This window comes from Pantherophis guttatus, chromosome 2 (assembly GCF_059756535.1).
Source record: "Pantherophis guttatus breed Tessera chromosome 2, ASM5975653v1, whole genome shotgun sequence".
Taxonomy (NCBI): domain Eukaryota; kingdom Metazoa; phylum Chordata; class Lepidosauria; order Squamata; family Colubridae; genus Pantherophis; species Pantherophis guttatus.
This window is the reverse complement of record NC_142064.1, coordinates 134,251,707-134,275,145: the sequence shown is the minus strand read 5'-3', so window position 1 is coordinate 134,275,145 and position 23,439 is coordinate 134,251,707. Positions and strand designations below refer to the sequence as shown.

The window sequence follows — 23,439 nt, the reverse complement described above, 5'->3', positions numbered from 1 at the left end:
TGAAGTCTGAAATGCTACCCAAAGATTGCTTCATTTTCCCCAGCTTTGGAGGATTTGATTTGATTTTTCTTGCCTTCAGTTGTGTCTTTCCTCCTGTCCCTCCAGTCAAAGTCGTTTCCTAAAACATCTCTGTTTCTAACTTTGCTTCAGCTTTTCAAATATTGTCGCGGCTTTCCTTCCTTCTTTAGCTGTTTTTAATTTACGTTGTTTTGGCTTGGTTTTCACCTTACTGTTTTCTCGTACTATGTACACTGTTCCCAGCCGCTTTGATTTTAGGGTAAAGAAAACAAATGAAACTCTGGCTTGGCTAACGACCATTGTTGTCTCCTGGTAGAGCTTCTTGCTGAAACGAAGTGGGAATTCTCTGAACAAGGAGTGGAAGAAAAAATATGTCACTCTGTCCAGTAATGGTCTTCTCTTCTATCACCCCAGCATTAATGTAAGTTCCTTGTCAATAGAACAGAGTGTGGCGTGTGTCCCTAGATGATCTGATCTGATTCACAGAATAAGCAAATTGGTAGGATTTTGATAGGAACCCTTGGGAGGAAAAACACGGCCTTTGAAGTGAACTGGAAGATTTCAGCTACAGGAAGCATGTACTGTATCCATGCCCATTATTTTTCTGTCAGGAAGAGAGCTACTAAAACCTTGAAATACAGCCTTTCCTCAGCGTAGCACCTTTTAGAAGTGTTGGGCTTCAGTTCCCATAAACTCTGGCCAGCCTATTTTTCCTTACTATAATTAAACTATATTCATCATGATGAAGGATCGGTGCTGTATTCCACAGTATTGATTCTCGTTGTATTTCATGGGAATTTGGGGATAGGTTTATCCAAGGCAAGCACTCTTTTAGAGGACGTTGTGGCTCAGTGGCTAAGACCCTGAGCTTATCGATCGAAAGGTCGGCAGTTCAGTAGTTCGAATCCCTAGTGCCGCATAACGGAGTGAGTTCCCGTTACTTATCCCAGCTTCTGCCAACCTAGCAGTTCGAAAGCAGGTAAAAAATGCAAGTAGAAAAATAGGGATCATCTTTGGTGGGAAGGTAAGAGCTTTCCATGCACCTTTGGTGTTTAGTCATGCCGGCCACATGACCACGGAGACGTCTTCGGACAGCGCTGACTCTTCGGCTTTGAAATGGAGATAAGCACCACCCCCTAGAGTCGGGAAGAACTAGCACATATGTGCAAGAGGAACCTTTACCTTTAACCTCAAAATATATTACTGTATGCTCCATTTCATGGATCCCTTAAGTCAAAACTGATTGAGGAATATAGTGAAAAATCTTTGATTTGTGAAATGTGCAAGATGTCATTCGGATTTTAACTCCTCTCCCCAGATCCACTTTCTTCCACCTACTTCATTTGATGCCAAAACCCCAAGATAGCTGGGAATTGTGGAAGTTGTAATCAAATACATCCAAATGCACAGAGATAAGAAAGGATTGTTCTAGAGCTTGTCATTTTTTTGTGTGCATGATAATTGCCCTAAATGGTTGTGAATAGCATCTGACATGACCTGGACAGAAATACAAGTTTGAGACACCTTCTCAGGTGATTCATGGAATCAGGCTGGTTGCTCTGACCTAGGCTCCCTTAAAAAGCAGGAATTGTTTCCTGCAAAAGCCCATTCCCCGTTCGCTCCTCTCTTGTTTCCTATGGGAGGGGCCAATTACCTCCAAGGTGTGGCTTTACTCCCAAGTCAACCCTGCTTTCTGAGTGGTTCTTGTCTTCTGGTAGCTCTGCACATGTGCACACTGGGAACAGGCTCCAGCTGTTCCTCTGCCTCACTGCTGCCTACCTCCCTCTCTGGCTCCGACACAGAGCCCTCGTCTGAGCTTTCCCCAGCCCCCAGGACTGGCCCATATTCCTCCCCAATCACCTCACTGTCCAACTCTGCTGCCAGCTCTGCTGGCTGCCGGCAGGCCACAACACTGGTTAAGAATTCCAGAATAAGACCATTTCAAAGCCCATGTTTGGCTGATGTCCAGCTTCCTAAATTTTCCCACCTGTTCTTCCTGCCTCTCCAGGATTATATCCATGGAACCCATGGGAAAGAAATGGATCTCCTTCGCACCACTGTAAAAGTACCTGGCAAACGCCCACCCAGAGCCATCTCTGCCTGTGGTGCCTCCTCAAGTATCAACGGCCTGGTGAAAGACATGAGCAGCGTTGGAGTTGGGGACAGCAGTAGTAAGTGAGCTGTGCTATCTCAGACAAAATAGACATAGGGAGAGAGGACCCAGCTGCTGTTTGGCATCACTACTGTGAGAAAGGCCTGCCAAGCTGAGTGGCAGGGCACTCTTATTGTGACAGTGAGAACTAAGACTCTGGTAAAACAGCCCAGGGAGGAATACTACAAGCTTTTTGCCAGCCAAGGTGTGTATATAATTACTATTTGCGAATTCACACTGTGATTCATTGCGATGCCTTCATTTACAGTTTTCTGTGTAAGAGTAAGGAGGGAGAGTTCCCTACACTATTCCTCCTCCTCCTTTTGCACTACAATGTGCCAACAGTCACACTTTTCTTTAACCTTACTTGGCGACAGCCCACAAGAATATGATAGGAAGAATTTATGAAGAACAACAGGTGGTGTTTTTAAATGAGGGTATCCTCAAGAGGGACGCAGTGGCTCAGTGGCTAAGATGCTGAGCTTGTCGATCGAAAGGTCGGCAGTTCAGCGGTTCGAATCCCTAGTGGCGCATAATGAAGTGAGCTCCCGTTACTTGTCCCAGCTTCTGCCAACCTAGCAGTTCGAAAGCACGTAAAAAATGCAAGTAGAAAAAATAGGGACCACGTTTGGTAACAGCATTCTTGCGCCTTGCTGGCCGCATGACCACGGAGACGTCTTTGGACAGCGCTGGCTCTTCGGCTTTGAAACGGAGATGAGCACCGTCCCCTAGAGTCAGGAACAACTAGCACATATGTGTGAGGGGAACCTTTACCTTTACCTTATCCTCAAGCATTGCAAAATTCTACCTGGGAGGAAGTGGGAAGAGAGAGAAAGCAGATATGATTAAGCACGGATTTTTTTTCCCTCTAATATGCTCAGGGTAAGAAGTTATGTCCAACCAGTTTGTATATATACAGTATCACATCTACATACTTTTTGTATTACTACATATTAATGTGCATATCTGTGAGGCTATATTACTTGGGAAGATTGTCAAGTGTTAGCATCACACTTTTCTTTAAAAGCTTTCTGCTGAAAATGTGATATGGAATGACACCCTCTAAGGACAGCTAGTTTGACTGTTTTCTCTTTCACACAGATTTGGCAAATGAATGATCCAAAGCCATTGGCTTTCCTGGCTTTTGGCCATTATTGCAGATTTCTCCTACTGTATGGGAAATATATCATATATATATATAATCAAATAGTAGTTTTTCTGATTAATGTTCAATCTGGACAATTAGCTGAACATCCAACCAAATCTAATTTGACATAAAAATTCCTAATGCTTCCTGTTTGAACTGCAACATTGATTGAAGCAAGTGATTGTTCAAATTGAATTCATAAAGCTGGAAAGCTATGTGTTTACCCGCTAGCTCCAGTGCAGAAACTGTGCACAGTATAATAATCCAATAGTGACATCTACAGGAGACCTTCCCATTCAATAGCGGCTGGAATGTTATTTGGAAAAATGAAAAGTCATCTCAAATGACCACCAGTTTTTGCTGTCTTGTTCATGGGTGGTAAAACTGGGGACAGTTTGGCCATGGGTAAGACTGAGCAGTGGGCTCAGTTCAGGCCTCTCTGCTCAGAGATAGCCATCTGCAGGGATCTTGAAAGCTTCCTTTTCAAGTATGGCTTCTCTCCTCTGGAGTGGCCCATGCCTAGATATTAGAATGGTCCCTTCCTTCCTGGCTTTTAGAAAGTGCATTAAAACCTGGCTGTTCCATGAGACTGGAATGTTGTTCCTGTTCCCTCTGGGGAGGAAGAATATTTTAATTTTCGGTTTATTGATTGTGGTGTTCCTGGCCATTTAAATATTTTTTTTTCTTTTCCTATTGATTTGCCCTATTATTATTTTTGATGTACCATATTTTTCGGACTATAAGACGCAGCAGAGTATAAGACGCACCAAGATTTCAAAGAGGAAAACAAGAAAAAAAAAATAGTTTTTTGCCTCCATGTGTTTTTGCCTTTCACAGGCAAAACAGGGAGCACTCTGCAGGCCTCCCAAATCCTCTGCACGTCCCGTTTTTGCAAAAAATGGCCATTTATCACAAAAAATGGGCCCATTTTTGGCCTCCCAAACCCCCTCATGCATCCCGCTTTTGCCCTCCCCAGCCCCCAGGAGCACTATGCAGGCCTCCCAAACCCTCTGCGCGTCCCGTTCTTGTGGGAAAAAGGTTTGTTTTTGGCAAAAAACAGGTTTCGGAAGGCCAAAAATGACTGTATTCGGTCTATAAGATGCACCAACATTTCCACCCTCTTTTGGGGGTGTGGGGAAGCGCGTCATACTCTGAAAAGTACAGTAACTATGATTAATTATTTGTTTGTCATCTAAATTTCCAAAGATGCTGCTTAGAATCAACGAGAAAGGCTTATAAGCCTGAAAAAATAAAAATACTTCTTAAAAGTTGGATGGAGGGGGCTGTGACAGGGAGATAATGCTGGTTTATCTCAACAATATCAGGATGGCAGCTACAAATGTTTCTTCAGAATATCCTTAAAGGAACTAATTAATCCTTTAGTTGTGTCCCATGGAAAGCTTCCACCAACTGTTAGCTAATGGGAGATGTGTTACTATAGTCACTGGGAAATTGGAAGATGGCTTCAGGCTCAGTCCTAGGTACTGATGAGATTCCTCTGAAGTTCAGCATAAAAGCACTCTTTGATTAACCACCTTCAAGTTACTAGTGTCCTCCTCATCCTTCAGCTCTGGTCAAAGAAATTAGAATCCCATTACAAGCTTTAACTTATTTCTGTGTTTATGACTTAAGTGCAGGAGACACCTGGTTGAATTCTCAACTTCTCCATCCTAAAAGACCTCCAGTAAATGGGCACTTAAAATCAAACCTATCTGAGATGTCAAAATATTGTAACAAGACCAAACCAGCTACATATTGATTCTAACAGGTTCATGTGCTTATTCCTTCTTCTCCATAGCTAGCCCTAGTCCGGGCCTGCTGAATCCTCCAGTTGACCCAGCAGTCAAGCTCTTAGGCAAACCGGAGCGTTTGCAGCGCTCGGTATCTTCTTCCAAAGCTGGTAAGTTCGGAACACAACAGGAAGCCCTCCCAGGAGCAGAGAGGATGCCAAAAAAAGGCTAGCTTCTCTGATCCAGTGACAAAGATTAGCCAGTAGACACATCATCTGTTTCTCCTACCTGTTCCTGCAGAAGTATCCATGGCTGCAGAAGGACTATCCAGTCCTGGCAGCAGTGGCAAAGACCCTCCTCCATCTCCTATGATTGACAGAAAGAAACACAGGCGGAAGAAGCTCAGCACACCATCCAAAACTGAGGGATCAACAGGGCAGGCGGAGGGTAAGAGGCCTCTGCTCTCAGTCATGATTCGGAAAGTTGAAAAGAGTCCATTTTTAACCACAGTTTGGGCTGTCTACTGGGCATGTTAGAACATCTTGGTTTCCAAGGAAATAGACAGAAAAACTAGAGTGGCATCTCTAGAGGGATTTTCCTCAACTTGGTGCTCTCTCCATGTTGAGGGCCTGCAGCTGTCAGAATGTTCAGCCGATAAGACCAATGGCCCCACCAGCTGGGGAGTCTGAGAGATCCATTCGCTTTTTGTTTTTTTTTAAAGCCTATGCATTAGAGTGAAATTGTTCTTAATGCAGAAAAGGCTTTTCTCTCAGATGGCAATTAAGACTGGGCTGCCCTTCGTAATGTGTATCTTTAAGATGTCTCTTTACAAAGCCAACCAACCAAGACATTGCCCTACTACCATTGACAGTAAACAGAGCCATTTTTCGGGGGGTGGGGGTGGGGGGTAGATTCCAGATCATATACCGTATTTTTTGGAGTATAAGACGCACCTACCTTTTTTGGTGAGGAAAAGAAGAAAAAAAAATCTCCCTCTGCCTTTGCCTCTGAGCAACTTTGCTCATTGCAGCAAACAGCAAACAGCCTGCTTTACTTTCATTTTCATTTTCAGCATAGCTTGATTAGCACACGGGGGAAAAAAATCTGCTCCAGCAATTTACCTCTTTGCAGCAAGCAGCAGAGCCCTGTGCAAAACAGCTGAGAGCAAATCAACTGAGAGTCGGGAGGCAGATCCAATCAACTTGTGCTAATTAGGCTGTGCTGAGGCTGAAAGGAGCTGTTTTTTCTTGCTATTTGCTTGCAAGGAGGTAACTGCTGCGAGGCAGAGGCCAAAGGATGAGGGCCAGTGGGTGGGCAGGCCTACATTCGGTGTATAAGACACAGCTAAATTTTCATCCCCTTTTAGGGGGGAAAAAGGTGCCTCTTATACTCCGAAAAATACAGTATATCTGCTGGGTTGTCAGGAGAGGAAAGACACTCTTCTATTGGGCAGATAAGAGAGTCTTGAAATAGGCAAAGTATTAGCCAGGTAGTCCTCCACCTAAACATTCATTTAGCGACCATTCAAAGTTACAATGGCGCTGAAAGACGTGACTTACAACCAATCCTTCAACTTAAGACTATTGCAGCACACTTACAATGATCACAATTTCAGCGGCCAGCAACCAACAAGTGTTCACAACGGTTGTCGCCAGGTCATGCGATTGCCATTTGCAACCTTCCCAGCCGGCTTCTGACAAGCAAAGTCAATGGATTCACTTAACAACCATAGCAAAAAAAAAAAAGATTATAAAATCAGGTGCAACTCATTTAATGACTGCATTGCTTAACAACTGAAGCCCCAGTCCCAATAGTGGCCATAAATTAAGGATTATCAGTATGTAATTAGCACTTTTTTAAAAAGGAGTGGGAGCATCATGTTTGCTTCAGGGTTAAGCATGAGCTGAGGTGATGCAGTGGTTAGAGTGCAGTACTGCAGGCTACTTCAGCTGACTGCTAGCTGCAGTTTGGCAGTTCAAATCTCCCCAGGCTCAAGGTTGACTCAGCCTTCCATCCTTCCGAGGTGGGTAAAATGAGGACCCAGATTGTTGGGGGCAATAGGCTGACGCTGTAAACCACTTAGAGAGGGCTGTAAAAGCACTGTGAAGCAGTATATAAGTCTAAGTGCTATTGCTTTTTCCACAATTCTGGGGGTTGCACTGGATCCTCTCTCTCGGTTGCAGGAAGGGAGGAATACTTGAACGGTGATCATTATTTCCTAAACTGAAACATAACCAAGATGGTTGGGGTGTCAGAGGCGCAAAACTCAAAGAATGCCTCCCAATGTTCATGCAAAGGCCAGCTGATTGTTTTCAACAAGCCTGACTGGGTGGGGGAAAAGTAGCATGGGAGTCAGTGAGGGGAATTTGGTGAGGAGCATCCTAGCCAAGGCTGTGGGGAGGCCATGCTGCCTATTGCAACCCCTGGAAAGGAAAGGAATGGTCCTCTCCTTTTGAGAAGGGGTTGGGCCATGGTCAGAGGGGCGGCCCATTTCCCACCCTTTTCTCTTAGCTCTGCCTGCACTAAGCAGCTGTTGCCAAACCTTTCACTTCCTCACTGAGTCTGCACCACACGGGGCCGTGCCCTTCACAGCTGTCTCCCTCACTGTCCCTCGCAGCGCTTCACGCATCCACCCCCCACCCACCCCCCACTGGTGCCCGAATCCAGGGGTCTGGGAGTTCTGATAGCCTCTGCTTTTTTTTTTTTAATTATTTTCCTTTTCCTCCTCTGAACTCTCTCCCCTTTCTTCTTTTCCTCCCTTCTCTTTCTCTGCCTCTCGCTTCCTGCTTCCCCTCCGGACCCACTGCAGCCAAGCGTAAAATGTGGAAATTAAAAACCTTTGGTAGTTTAAGAAATATTTATAAAACAGGTAATGAGCGGCGGTGGCAGGTGTGGGCTCTTTTTTTGTGTGTGTGCCATGGCACCCATTGCATGCAGTTGTGCTTACTTTGTGACGTGTGCCCTGCTTTGATGTCCACCCCTGATGCTCTCAAGGGATATCCCTTCTTGCTTCCCGGTTAACCATCCCCAAGCCAACAAGAGTGTGTACAAATGTTCCCCTTTCCCTTGTACCTCCATTTCCTCCCAAAATGGTTATGTTCCCAAAATTCCTTCAGAATGAGAGTTTTCAAACTTATTCTGAAACTCAACCAGAACTCCTTTGGGAGGAATATGTCAGATCATCAGATGAGCCCCAAAAATGCAAATAAACAGGGCCATAAAAATCAGTAGATTCTCTGGAAGGCAACTTTTCCAGTACTTTTAGGGTCTCCTGCTGTACGCAGCCAAAACTGTCAAGTTTCGAGGTTGTCTCGAATAAAATGCATTTCAAACAAAATCTTTGAAGAAAAAACTCCTATTTATTGAGCACGACATCCTAACCTGACTCCAAACGAAGCCAACACTGACTTCCAGCCCCCAAACCCTCCCTTTCCGTTCCCTACTCCCCTGCACTCATTGGCCATCTTCCAAGTCATTCTACCCCTAATCTACTCCAGCTCAAAGGAATTCCCCCCTCCCATCTCATCTCCTCGGAAACATTATCTCCAGGGAACATATGTAGGTGAAAAGTCAGCCGTCCCTTTCCAGACACCTTCGCTTCTCCTTCTTATGTCAGCACTAGAGTAAATGCAGGTCGAAATGCTGACACAAAACAATAGAAGGTTGTGTTCTTCTAGCTCAGTGTACTTTCCCTACATGTGCATATAATGATCAGACCCATTTGCATTTCGCACTGTTTGCTGGAGAATATAGGGCTCCACAGTTTTTTTGTCGTGCACAAGCAGGCTCCTTGAAAGACAAATGGGTATAGAAAGCCCAGAAATCTAGACAGCCTTTCCCCATTTGTATTTATTAACAGATCATGAATTCTTTATAGACTGCCATATCCCCATGATTTTGTCTTCATCTTGCTTTCAACCTATGAGTGAGATAGGCTTAGGATCGTCCTTAGCTGTTCTGCAGGAGTGTGTTTCCTCCCTCAAGTAGATAGTAAATTTGTAGCAGTTCCAAGGTATGTAAAAACCGACACATTTTGCAGATTATTCTATTGGTGGTAGAGTCATTTGACCTGTTGAGGAGTGGGTTCAGGCAGAAACCAGTGGTGGGCTGCAACCGGTTTAACAACTGGTGCTGTGAGCGCGTGCTTTGCACGTGTGTGTGGGCTTTGCACGCGCAAGTGAACTTTGTGTGCACGTGCACCTAATGCACTGGCACGCAGCGTTCAAAATACAGCAATTTGAAGCTCAGCTCCTTACCTTCTAAGGCAGCCCCGGTAAGTAGAATAATAGAGGCATGGAAATCAGCTGTGCCATGCGAATTAGCTGAGCTAGATAGAAGGAAACATAGGACAGGCTAGGGTGGTGGTGGGAGGGTGGGGCCAGCTGACTGTCAGAACTACTGGGTCACCCGAACCAGTCCGAACCCGAGTAGCCCACCCCTGGCAGAAACCCTTTGGTCCTTTAAGCTGATGCAGGTATGGCCCTTTCCCCAGACTCTCCATTTCCATAATTATTCTTCCCAGAAGAAGTGGTCATGGATCACTGAGTGAAGATTTGAACCTTGGATCTCCTGCTCCAAGTCCAGTGATAATCAATACTAGTATTCCACCACTGGCATTAGAAATAACTCTGAATTTTTGCCCCCACTATGGTCTTTGATTTTGAAGCTTTACACAGCAAAGACAATGGTGGGAGCAAAATAGAATCTGATCCATCAGAGATAAAAGTGATCCATCAGAGATAAAAGTGCTTAAACTTTCCCAATCTTAAGGGATGCCTTAGGACTTTTATCTCAGATGGATTGTGATCCTTTACCATTCCAACCAACTAATTCCCACTTCTCTGCCCTGATTCTCCTGCAAAAGGAAGAGAAGGGAAGCTGACATTGCAAGAATTTCTTTTTATGCAATCAGCACACTCCCCTGCCCTACCTCATCCATGGCTTGGGCTTGCTTGCAGAAAATTCTGCTCCACACCACAGCCCTGGTTCCTGTCAGAGCCCTCAACTGGTTTGATTATCGGTTGATTATCATCTGCTGGCCATTTCCTGCCTCCTGAACTTTCTGTTCTGGCTGGATCTCAAGTGGCCCCATATTCCATCCATGTTCAAAACAAAGTGTGAGACTGAGAAAAGACAATTCGAAACCTCCCTTATCCTACAGAACCACAGTCGAGTGATATTGTGTTTCCACACACTATCTCCACTCTCTAGTTCAGAGATGAGCAAGTTAAGCCTACAGTACTGTGGCAAGGAAACACACAGGGAGTGCTCTGCAAATTTAAAAGTGCTCCGTAAATAACTTTAAAGTAGTAAATAACTTGTGAGCTGATGAAGTGCTGATAGAATCAATGAGATTTTTCTCCCCAGAAAGGACAGCATCCATGTAGAACTCTTTCAGGTTCTTGCTGTTTGTGAATTGAAAATGTTGGCTTGCGTCACCGATAGATAATTGTGTCCCTAATACTAATAGATCATCTCCCTACAACTTTCCCCAAGCGTCTGTGCTAAAAAAAAACAACCAAGCCTCTTTTGTGTTCATTTAACTTCCGAATGTCCTTCCCTGGCCCCCAGATTTTGCCCCAACACCAGTTTGTGAGTGTAAGACAGTTCGAACTTCAGGGAAAGGTATCATTTCATTACGCCTGAGGGCCACTCTTTTACATCCACAGAGGAAGAGAACTTCGAATTCATCATCGTCTCCAGCACAGGGCAGACATGGCACTTTGAGGCCAACAGCTTCGAGGAGAGAGATTCCTGGGTGCAAGCGATCGAGAGCCAGATCTTGGCCAGCTTGCAGTGCTGTGAAAGTAGCAAGAACAAGGTATTGAACCGCCCGGCTTCCTGCTGTCCCTTTCCCTATTGAAGCCTGCCTTTAAATATTGATTGCCTCTAAGGTTGTTGCGATTTTGGCCATTTCAAAAAGAGATGTTGAGACTTTGGGAGAAAGTGCAAAGAAGAGCAGCTAAGATGATTAAAGGCCTGGGGACAAAAACATATGAAGAACAGTTGCAGGAACTGTGTATGGCCAGTCTAGAGAAAAGAAGGACTAGGGGTAACATAATAGCAGAATTCCAATATTTGAGGGACTGCCACAAAGAGGAGGGGGATCAACTTATTTTCCAAAGCACCAGAAGGCAGGACAAGAAGCAATGGATGAGAACTTATTAAGGAGAGAAGCAACCTAAAACTAAGGAACAGTGAGGACAATTAACAAGTGGGACAGCTTGCCTTCAGAAGTTATAGGTGCTTCATCACTGGAGGTTTTTAAGAAGAGACTGGACAGCCACTTGTCTCAAATTGTATAGGGTCTCCTGTTTCAGTAAGGGGTTTGGGCTAGAAGACCTCCAAGGTCCCTTCCAGCTCTATGCTGATTGATTGATTGATTGATTGATTGATTGATTGATTGACTGATTTGTAAATGCACTATTCATATTAGGGTTACCAGATATCTGAGGAGGCAAAGGAGGCCATGGACAATGCTGTTGTAACTTTGTATGGTCATTTACAAATGGCTGTAAGTCGTTTATCTTCCAATGCTATCATTCCAGTAATCATCACATACAATGGATGTCAGGAAACAAGGCAGAATGAATGGACATTTGAAAATATAACAAAAATTTGGTCAGATGGTTGAACTCTGAAGGCCCAGAAAGTCCAGAAGGAAAGAATAAGCAGGCAAAGAAGTTTTAAACAGAGACCACAGTCTCTAATGTGGGATATTCAGTACACAGAGAGAGCAAGTTATTCGGATGAGAGTTGGAAAACAGGCTGGGAAGATAAATATCCCCAGGCCTAACTTGAATTAGGCATACAACATTTTAAAGGATTAAAGAATAAATGTAATTTACCAATAATTACAAAAGGAAATTTTCAAAATATTACACAAGAACATTTGCAAAGTATTAAATATTAGTATTATATATTACGATATTGCACTTCTTATTTGATTGACTAAATTTGTTTCTGGACTATTCATTTTTCAACTGTGGGGTTCACACAAATGAATTATTTTCCATTAAAACATTTCTGCACATAATTTCAATATTTTAGGCAGAAGCATTTGAGCTACCTGCCCATGGCATGCCCTCCCTCCCTCCCTCCCTCCCTCCCTCCCTCCCTCCCTTCCTTCCTTCCTTCCTTCTTGAATTCTATCGCTCGAAGTGATTTAGCCCAGTCATAATTCTGTTATCTTGGTAGGAAGAGTTTGAGCATTATTTGCAAATGATTAATGGTTAATTAATGGTTGTGTTGCGGTTTCAACCACATTTGAAACAATCACTGCAATTCACACAAACTTTTTAAAAGCAAGAAAAATAGAAGCCAATCACGCACAAAAAATTGGAAGAAAACTGATTGATCCATTGGAGAGGGAAAACGGGGTTTCCTTTTGTGAATATTCCCACAGAGTAAGTCCTGCTGAAAATAAAGCCAACTTTTGTGATTCATTTTAATTAGTTAGTTTGTTTGTTTCATTTATATTTGCTCCCAGTGCCCATCTCATTTCAAAATGACTCTGGGAGGCTTATAACATTAATTCTTTCCATATCAAACATAAAAAATGTAGGGAAGGGAGAGTATCCTCAGGGATCCTGCTGTATCTGAGAATGGAAATGGAGTTTAATCCAAAAATTTCATACAGGTTTGGAAGATGGGTTTCAAGACATAGCAGACAATAGCTTACCCTGTCTTGCAAGGCCTCAGTCAAAATTAGGGCGATCTGTGAAGTAACCCCTGAAACAATGGACATTTTAGCATCTATCTATCTTCTGTTTCCCCAACAGGCCCGGATGGACAGCCAGAGTGAAGCTGTGGCAATCCAGGCTATCCGAAATGCCAAAGGAAATTCTTTGTGTGTGGATTGTGGGGCATTAAGTAAGTATGTGGCTGTTCAGACTTTTTCAACCAGGTGCGCTCTTGAATTCCCATCCCACACAGCCAGCGGCATGAACGGCTGGAGATGGTGGAAGCTGTAGTTCAACAAAGCTGGAGGGCACCAAAGAGAGGAAGGTGGACAGGCTTACTTTAGAGACCATGTTGGCTGAACTTGAATAGGAAACGATTGCTTGTTTCCAAAAATAAATCCAATAGGGATGGTGCATTTCCTGTACAAACCTCAGTATGGCATTAATTGCGAACTCTAATTCAGCATCTAATATTGTTGCTTCCAATCTACAGAAAAAGTATATTATGGACTTGGTTAAAAGCATTTTTAATCCCTTGTTTCAAAGGATTTGGATGGCATGCATATCTTTCTCTTATTAAGGTGATGGATTTAGCAAAATTGGTGGCTATCAGAATAGCTTTATGTGTTGTGGCCCCGCCCTCTGAGCCTGTCCCATCGGAGGAAGAAAGCTCCGAGCATGAGGAAGAGGAGTCAGCCAGGCCTCCCTCTCCAGGCCCCTCCCCTCTGGCATTGTTTCAAGTGCCGGCCGAGGGAGAAGAAACAGCTGCTTCAGATCAGAGTGATAATGACACCTCATTCCTGGACGCACGCCTCCGAAGACGTGATAAACGTTTGCAGCAGCTGGGGAGGCGTGCTAGGGATTAGAACTGAGTCACTGGACCACACCCCAGAGACCACACCCCAGAGACTATATAATAGAGGGTTGTGGTCAAGAATCTTTTGTGACGAACAAAAGTAAACCTTGAATAGTCACTGAAGCCTCGTCTGGAACTGTTGGGAGGAATATTATTTTATGTTTGGACTTTCTTGAACGTTCGTATCTTATCTGTCTGTTTGTGAAAATAAAGTCCCTTGGCAGACGGTGTGTCTATCGCTGCCAAGAGGAAGATAAGAACTGAGTGCGTTCCAAAGTGTTTCCTTAACCCTCGGCTGGCTGTGTGGTGTGTGTGTGGGGACGGGGACAGATCATCTTGTTCGTCACCCCCATACTCCATCGTTAACCCACGATGGACCAACAGCTGCAGCAGCAGTTACAGCAGATACTGCAAGCCAATCAGCTTCTGCAACAGCAAGTAGCACAGCTAACTGCCCAACTTGCTTTGGGAAATGCTCCTGCAGCTCCACCTCCTCCCCCTCCCCGTCCGAGATGCCCAGTGAACGTGCCAGATAGGTTTTCTGGGCAGCAGGAGATGTTTCCGGCCTTCTTGGGACAATGCCAACTGTTTATGGCGATGAGGCCGGAGGATTTTCCGGATGACCGGGCTCGGGTGGCATTTGTTATCAGCTCCCTCTCTGGCACTGCCGCCCGATGGGCCACGCCCCTGTTGTTGCAAGATAGCCCCTTGCTCCTGGACTTTCAGGGCTTTTTACAACACCTGCGCACCATGTTTGAGGACCCCCTCCGGGTGCAGACGGCAGCGAGGCGCATCAAGGACCTCCGCCAAGGCAAGCGCCCCCTGCAGGACTATATTGCAGAGTTCCGACTGCTAGGCCAGGATTCGGCTTGGAATGAGGTGGCGCTGATGGACGCCTTCCAGGACGGCCTTTCCGACGAGATGCAGGACGAGCTGGTTCGTGTGGAGGCGCCACCGACCCTCGACGCGCTGGTGACCCAATGCCTGCGCATCGACGCCCGCCTGCAACGGCGACGGCCCCGTCGGGCTCTTCCGGAACCACCGACAGCGTCGGCACCCCCACGTTTCGCACCGACAGCGCTCCGGACCGCACAGCGTTTTGTGGCGACGGCTGAGGAGCCCATGGAGCTTGGAGCAGCCAGACCTCAACTGACGGCCCAGGAGCGGATGCGGAGACGTCAAGGGGGGTTGTGCCTCTATTGCGGCGAGGCGGGACATTTTGCCGCCTCGTGTCCCCGGAAGCGGAGTGGACCGCTCAAGCCTGTTCCGGAGTCTCGGCGTGACCAGCCGGGAAACGGGCCAGGCCTGGCCTAGGGGAAACTCTGGGTCAGGCACGTGACCATGCCCCGCCGGAGTCGGCGGCTGTGGACTGTGAGCCCCCTCGGCACCTGATTTTGAACACCCGGGTGTTGTTGGCTAACCGGTCGGAAGGGCTCCAGGCGCACGCGCTGGTGGACTCGGGGGCCACCACGAACTTTATGGACCAGGCCTTTGTGGCCCATTACAAAGTCCCCTTGGTTCCAGTGGACCCTCCGTTGAGGGTCGAAACTATAGATGGGCGGGAACTCGTGGCGGGGCCCATCAAAACCGCTACCCAGCCCTTGCGCCTCGCCATCGGGAACCACGAGGAGGCGATCCAGTTTTACGTAACGGCGGATCTGCACTTTCCCTTGGTCCTGGGGATGGCCTGGCTTCGGGCGCACGACCCTCAGGTGGCGTGGTCGAGAAACGCCATCTCGTTCCCGAGCCTGCAGTGTGTCGACCACCTTCGCCACACCTGCGCCGGCCAGGACGTCTCTGCCCCAAACGTCTCCTTGCCTCCGGAGCTGACGCCCTTCGCCGACGTGTTCAGCGAGAAGGAGGCGGACCGCTTGCCCCCGCACCGACCCTACGACTGTGCGGTGGACCTAATGCCCAACGCGCCCCTGCCCTCGGGACGCCTGTACTCCATGTCGGAGCCCGAGCTGGCCGCCTTACGGGACTTTCTGGAAAAGAACCTGGCCCGTGGGTTCATCCGGCCTTCGACCTCCCCGCTCTCGGCCCCGGTCCTCTTCGTTAAAAAGAAGACGGGGGACTTGCGCCTGTGTTGCGACTACCGGCGCTTGAATGCCATCACAGTGCGAAATCGCTACCCCCTGCCGCTGATCCCGGAGCTGATGGAGAGGTTGCGGGAGGCCTCGATCTTCACTAAGCTTGATCTCCGAGGGGCCTACAACCTGGTGCGCGTGAGAGAGGGGGACGAGTGGAAGACGGCGTTCGGCACTCGGTATGGACACTTCGAGTATACCGTCATGCCGTTCGGGTTGACCAACGCCCCCGCGGTCTTCCAGCATTTGATGAACGATGTGTTCCGGGACATGCTGGATCGGTTCGTGGTGATCTACTTGGATGACATTTTGATCTATTCCCGGACCCCGGAAAGTCACCTCCAGCATGTCCGCCAGGTCCTGCAGCGCCTGCGGGAGCACCAGCTCTATGCGAAGTTGGAGAAATGCTACTTCTTCCAGACTTCCATAGAGTTCCTCGGGCACATCATCACCCCCGAGGGCATCGCGATGGACCCGCGCAAGGTGGAGGCCTTGCGCAGTTGGGAACCCCCGCGTCGGGTGAAGGACGTCCAGCGTCTGTTGGGATTTGCCAACTACTATCGGACCTTCATCCCGGGCTTCGCCACCCTGACCTTGCCGTTGACCCAGCTCCTTCGGAAGAAGGTCCCGTTCCAGTGGGGGCCCCCGCAGCAGCAGGCCTTCGAGGTCCTCAAGCAGGCCTTCCTCACAGAGCCAGTCCTGAGGCACCCCAATCCACACCGTCCGTTCGTGGTGGAGACGGACGCGTCCAACGTGGCAATTGGGGCGGTGCTGCTACAGGCTCCGGTGGATGGCGGCACTCTTTTTCCCTGCGCATACTACTCCCGGAAACTCAACCCTTCCGAGCGCAACTACACCATCTGGGAAAAGGAGTTGCTGGCCATCAAGGCCGCGTTCGAGGCTTGGCGACATCACCTCGAGGGGGCCCGACACCAGGTGGAGGTGCGGACGGACCATCGGAACCTGGAGCACCTCACCACGGCACGAAAGTTGAACCAGCGGCAGATCCGGTGGTCGTTGTTTTTCGCCCGGTTCAACTTCCACGTCACATACATTCCGAGCAACCTCAACCAGAGGGCGGACGCGCTATCCCGTAAGCCGGAATACTTTTGCCCCAAGGACTCCCTTCCCCCCCGGACGGTGCTGCCAGTGGACTCCTTGGCCGCGGTCCAGGAACCGGTGGACCTGCGGGCTCAGGTGCTGGAAGCGCAGCGACGGGACGACTGGTCGCAGCAGCGGAGAGCGGACGTCGGCCCCGCGTCCCCATGGACCGTGGAGGAGGGCTTGCTCAGACACCGGGGTCGGCTGTACGTGCCCACGAGTCCGCTCCGAGCCCTCGTCATGAACCAGTGCCATGACAACCCCGCGGCGGGGCACTTCGGCTTCTTTAAGACGTTGAACTTGGTGACGCGGACTTTTTGGTGACCTCGGGTACGGCACGACGTGCACGCCTACGTGACGTCCTGTGTGACGTGCCGACAGGCCAAAGCCGCGTCCGGCCCCCCTCCCGGACTCCTCCAGCCGCTGCCGACACCGGAGAGACCGTGGGGAGCCATCTCCATGGACTTCCTGACAGACCTGCCCCTGTCCGCTACGTACACGACCGTCCTCGTGGTGGTGGATGCGCTCACGAAGATGGCACATTTCATCCCGTGCCGCGGCCTGCCCTCGGCCCGCACCACGGCTCGCCTGTTCCTGCAACATATCTTCCGCCTCCACGGCCTGCCGGACCGAGTGGTTTCGGACCGCGGGGCCCAGTTCACGGCCCGCTTCTGGAAAAGCCTGATGGCCGCGCTGGAGGTGCAGGTGTGCCTGTCGTCAGCGCACCATCCGGAGACTGACGGGGGCACGGAGAAGGTCATCGGCATACTGGAGCAGTACCTCCGCTGTTTTGTCAACCAGCAGCAGGACAACTGGGCCGAGTACCTTCCCTAGCGGAGTTCGCTTTTAATAACTCCCAACACACCTCCACCCAGATGACCCCGTTCCATGCCAACGTCGGATACCATCCACGGCTTTTCCCGTTGACCATCATGGACTCCCCTGTTCCCGAGACCCGGGACTTCCTCTCGGAGCTGCAGGCGGTGCAGCAACTGGTGCGGCGGCAGCTGATCCGGGCGAAAGAGGATTATAAACGATTCGCCGATCGCGCCCGCCGGGCGACGCCACCGCTGGAAGTAGGAGATCGGGTGTGGTTGTCCACGAAACACCTCCCCACGGACCGGCCGGTGAGGAAACTGGCCCAACGCTTTATCGGTCCCTTCCCTATCGAGGCGGTCATCAATCCGGTGGCCTACCGGTTGACTCTACCCCGCTCCATGCGGCTCCACCCTGTTTTTCATCGGTCCCTCCTGGTCCCTGAGGCCCCCGCGAGCCATCTCCGCCGCCCGCCGACGCCTGCCCCCCCAGCCACAGCCGACGAGGACGATGCCTCGACGTACGAGGTGGACAGTATCCGGGACTCCCGTTGGCTGAAGGGGCGCTTCCAATACCTCATTGCCTGGAAGGGGTACGGGCCCGAGGATTTCACCTGGGTGGATGCGTCTGCCGTTCAGGCCCCTGACCTGGTGCGGGCTTTCCACGAACAGTTCCCGTCCCGACCCCATCCCGACCGTCAGACCCGGGGGAAGGGCCCTGCGGTGGGGGATAGTGTTGTGGCCCCGCCCTCTGAGCCTGTCCCATCGGAGGAAGAAAGCTCCGAGCATGAGGAAGAGGAGTCAGCCAGGCCTCCCTCTCCAGGCCCCTCCCCTCTGGCATTGTTTCAAGTGCCGGCCGAGGGAGAAGAAACAGCTGCTTCAGATCAGAGTGATAATGACACCTCATTCCTGGACGCACGCCTCCGAAGACGTGATAAACGTTTGCAGCAGCTGGGGAGGCGTGCTAGGGATTAGAACTGAGTCACTGGACCACACCCCAGAGACCACACCCCAGAGACTATATAATAGAGGGTTGTGGTCAAGAATCTTTTGTGACGAACAAAAGTAAACCTTGAATAGTCACTGAAGCCTCGTCTGGAACTGTTGGGAGGAATATTATTTTATGTTTGGACTTTCTTGAACGTTCGTATCTTATCTGTCTGTTTGTGAAAATAAAGTCCCTTGGCAGACGGTGTGTCTATCGCTGCCAAGAGGAAGATAAGAACTGAGTGCGTTCCAAAGTGTTTCCTTAACCCTCGGCTGGCTGTGTGGTGTGTGTGTGGGGACGGGGACAGATCATTATGAAACAAAAGGATTTGAAATGTTCTTTGTGCTTTAAAGGCAAAATTCATTAAATCTGGGAATGATGGACCTTTTTAATCCCAAGAGTCACAATAATGAATCCCAGAAACATAGCATCCTCCCCAAAATATATATGTTTGAATTGCCATAGTTAAGTGACATCCCAAATCACTATTTTCTAGGCTTTATCAGACATTTAAGCAGCATTATGTTGTCTGCTGCAAGACTTAAGGGAGACTAAGATAGATCTATTTTGGCCTTATAAGGCCTCATCAGTCAGCCACATCCTCATTTTATGACTCCTCCCTGCAACATATATATATGTTTTTCTTTTAGTCAGGTTTCTCCTACGTAACCAAGATTTTTCTTTCTACAGCCCTAGCTCAGTGGAGTCACATCCACTCGATTCTGGGCTTTTTTTTCTTCTCATATATATATGAGATTGTCCTATATTCATTCTCTCTCCCTGAAATATTCTGTATTAAAACTGAGAATATGAGTAACAGGTGGTCTATATGGATAGATTTAGTAATACTGTACATTAAAGGATTGAGCTACATTTTTATGCATAACTCGTTTCTTCAAATGTCACTCAGTTAATTGTTACAGGTAGTCCTTGATTTACGACCACAGTTGAGCCCAGAATTTATGTTGCTAAGTGGGAAATTTGTTAAGTGAGTTTTGTCACGTCTTACAACTTTTCTTGCCACATTTGTTAAGTGAATTTGGCTTCCCCATTGACTTTGCTTGTCAGAAGGTCACAAAAAGATGATCACATGACCTTGGGATACGGCAACCATCAAAAATATGAATCCGTTGTCCAGTATCCAAATGTAAATCACATGACTATGGGGACGCTGCAATGGTCATAAGTGTGAAAAATGAGCATAAGTCACTTTTTTCAGTGATGTTGTAACTTTGAATAGTCATTAAATGAACTGTTGTAAATCGAGAACTACCTGTACTTTATACACACACACACACACACACACACACACACACACACACACATATTATTAGCAATGTTATATTTTTGGTTGCACTTCATCATATCTTCTAACTTTTATATTTTACCAATAAAATATTTAAATCTTAAGAAAAGAAAAAGAAGGCAGAGGCAGGACACACCAAAGAAATAGGAACATAGTTGGATTTATTTCCACCAGCTTTTAGGGGCGGGGCTTTTTTTTAAAAAAAGTCTCCTTTGAAGCTTCAATCTGACAATTACTACGTCAAATGATAATATCTAACTACAGTTTTACAATTGGTTAGAGAAGAGATATAGATAAATGTATTAATAGTAAACAAGAAAATGTTATAATAAATGAAGTATGGGGAGAACGTTATAATAAAAAAGTTGGAAAAATAAAGAAACGATGAAGATCGGAGGAGTAAGAAGAAGATGATGACAAAATAGAAACATCTTGATGATGCACTGAATGATTGATTATGTATTGTATGTTTGTTTGTTTATAAAATAATTTTAATGTTTATAAAATTTTAAAAAATAAAATTTAAAAAAAGATAATGTCTAACTAAAGAAATAAGCCATCTCCAGCACAGATGCTTCTGTCCTTTGGCCTGTCGTTTCCCAGCAGACAGGTTTGGCATACCAAGCCACAGCAGAGGAGATTTCAGCGACCCTTCTCCTATGCAAGATCTGGCTCCTTTGCATCCCAGCTGGCATTCCTTTTTAAGGGAACAGATTGATTCTTCATAGGAAAAGGGAGCTGTTTCAAGGCTGGGTCTTTTTAAAATATTGGGGAGGGACTTAAAGGAGCTCAGAAGAAAATTCCCACTGCAGAGTCCTTTCCACTCTTCCCTTTTGCTGGTCAGCTTGTGATGTCTCTCTCTCTTTCTCTCCTTTGTCTTTCCTTTCTCTTCCTCTATAAAAGGAAAGCCTCCAAGCCCAAATCTGAAAATGCTACCTGATAATGAGGCTTACTCAGTAGTGGGCTCCACTTACCTTCGCTACTGGTTCGGAACCGTGAGCGCACGCATGTGCTTGCTTCACTCGCGCTCAGTGCTTCTGCGCATGTGCAGAACCTTCTGCGTATGCACAGAGCATCCATGATGACGTCCGGGTGAGTGGGTGGAGCCTCCCACCGCCACCACTACTGGTTCACCCGAACCGGGGCAAACCAGTAGAAACCCACCACTGGGCTTACTTCCAAGAAGGCTGGGCTTTTCCCTTTACCACATTGGGATATTTCTCCTTTGGCTAGTTACAATCTCTCATCCTAACTTGGGTTGCCTGTGATTTAGCACATCAGAACAATTCCTTTATTTTGGTCTTTGATTTGAAGAGGAAGGGCAGTTCCCTGTCCTTCATCCTACTTTTCTAATTCCTCCATTTTCTTCGCTCTAGATCCAACCTGGGCCAGTCTGAACTTGGGGGCGCTGATCTGCATTGAATGTTCTGGCATCCACCGGAATCTGGGCACCCACCTGTCTCGTGTGCGCTCTCTTGACTTGGATGACTGGCCCCTGGAGCTCACTTTGGTGCTCACCTCTATCGGGAACGAAACAGCCAACAGCGTCTGGGAGAAATGCACACAGGGACGCCGGAAACCCACCTGTGAGTCATCACGGTAAGTGCAGATAATCACTTTAACTTTATTTTAATTGTGATGTTTGTATCGATGTTTTTATCTTGGCTGTTCACCGCCCTGAGTCCGAAAGGAGAAGGGCGGTATAGAAATTTGAATAATAAATAAATAAATAAATAATGTAGTGGAAGTATACCCTCGGAGACTTAGGCAGGCCTAGTGTGTCTATTTACCTGGGAGTAAGCATTGTGGCACACATACTTGGATCAACACAGAGAGAAGTTAAATTATAAACGCATGATGTAGCTAAGGTTGGGCACATTGCAGTGTTGCTGACTTGGTGTGTGGGAGGGAGGCATCTATTGGGGATAACCAGCCTCAAAAGGGGTTAATTCTAAATATACCTTTAATTTTAATTAAATTAAAATTTTAATTAACAATTTAATTTTAATTTTAATTAACAATTTTAATTAGCAATTTTATGATGTTTGTGTGTCTATATTTTTCTTGACTGTACACCGCCTTGAGTCCTACGGGAGAAAGGCGGTATAGAAATATAATAAATAAATAAATAAATAAATAAATAAATAAATAAATAAATAAATTTTATAAACTCTCCATGTGGAGAGTAATCATTCTGTCCTTCTCTCTGCCTAAGGCAGTGTTTCTCAACCTGGCTGAGAGAATTCTGGGAGTTGAAGTCCACACATCTTAAAGTTGCCAAGGTTGAGAAATACTGGCCTAGAGGAAGAAACTATGTGGAAGTGGGGGAAGCAGTTGACATCCATACCCTTCCAAGAAGGGAATGGGACAAATGCCATGGCCAACTCATCGCAGCAAACTCATCATGGTCAACTCACTGTAGGACTATGTAACAATTCTATTTAATTATTTAAAATAAATTTTAACATATTCTAATTTTTGCCATTCACATTTTATTCTGTCCCTCTTTTTGCATCCTTTCTTTAATGATTCTATTCCACCATTTCTTTGATATTAGTGTAACGCCTGTTCTGCATTACGTTGTCCTGTGATGAGATGGCTGTGGCGAGTTGTTCTGCAGCGTTGGTTGTGGCGAGTTGGCTGTGGCAAGTTGGCCATGGCGAATTGTCATAGACCCATTTGGGAATCATCCTAGCTCTTAGATCAGAAGATGTCCATATAACCGCCTTGAATTTTTCACCATAGAGATTATTAGCAATCAGTATATGGATGTCTGAATTTGGCTCCTTTTCTTCATGCTTATCTTGCTCTTCCATCCCTTTGACCATCTCTCTGCGTAAGAACCTGCCATGGTTTTCTTTTTTCTTTTCGACCTCGTGTGCTTTTCATAACGGGGTGTCTCTGACCTTAGAGCCTCTTATAGCAAACGTTCTTAATTTCCTTTTTTCAGGGAAGAGCGAGAATCTTGGATCCGAGCCAAATATGAGCAACGACTATTCCTGGCACCACTACCAAACTCTGAACTCTCCCTTGGGTGCCAACTGTTCCAGGCTGTCTTGGACCAAGACTTGGGGGCTGTGCTGCTCTTGCTAGCCCACAGTGCCAAGGAACAGATCAATGCTCCTACCGGGGACAAGGACCGGCGCACAGCTCTGCATGTGGCATGTGACCTTCCACACGTGGTTATCACCCAGCTTTTGGTCTGGGTAAGTTCTTGGCAGTAGAGCAGGGGTGGGTTCTACTTACCTTTACTACCGGTTCGCATCGTGTCCGCGCATGCACAGATCACTTCTGATGACATCCAGGTCAGTGGGCGGAGCCTCCCGCCGGTTTTACTACCAGTTCTTGCGAACCAGTCCGAACCAGGGGGCAACCCACCACTGCAGTAGAGGCACTTTTAAGTCCAAGGAGAGGGGGAAAAAATCTCTTAATGAAAGAAGGCCTGCTCTCCAAGAGAAAAAGTTGACATACACAGTAGACAGATCACCTAGAGCTGACTGTTAAAACATTAATTTCTGAGAACGTAATACATTCTCAGAATTTATACATATATTCAT

The 23,439-nt window shown here is 47.1% G+C and overlaps 1 protein-coding gene across 3 annotated transcripts in view; it reads left to right on the top strand.

The window, feature by feature from the left end:
- AGAP2 (ArfGAP with GTPase domain, ankyrin repeat and PH domain 2) overlaps positions 1-23,439 on the top strand; it is a 183,729-nt gene that overhangs the window by 156,059 nt on the left and 4,231 nt on the right. For 2 of the 3 annotated variants that reach the window (XM_034412193.3, XM_034412192.3), the window contains exons 10-17: positions 335-439; positions 2,027-2,189; positions 5,116-5,217; positions 5,348-5,494; positions 10,717-10,868; positions 12,829-12,919; positions 21,259-21,481; positions 22,833-23,088. In XM_034412193.3, the coding sequence (XP_034268084.2) occupies positions 335-439; positions 2,027-2,189; positions 5,116-5,217; positions 5,348-5,494; positions 10,717-10,868; positions 12,829-12,919; positions 21,259-21,481; positions 22,833-23,088 (1,239 nt within the window). Of the gene's footprint in view, positions 1-334; positions 440-2,026; positions 2,190-5,115; positions 5,218-5,347; positions 5,495-7,856; positions 7,917-10,716; positions 10,869-12,828; positions 12,920-21,258; positions 21,482-22,832; positions 23,089-23,439 lie in introns of all 3 variants that reach the window. The other variant, XM_034412191.3, reaches the window with a different exon arrangement.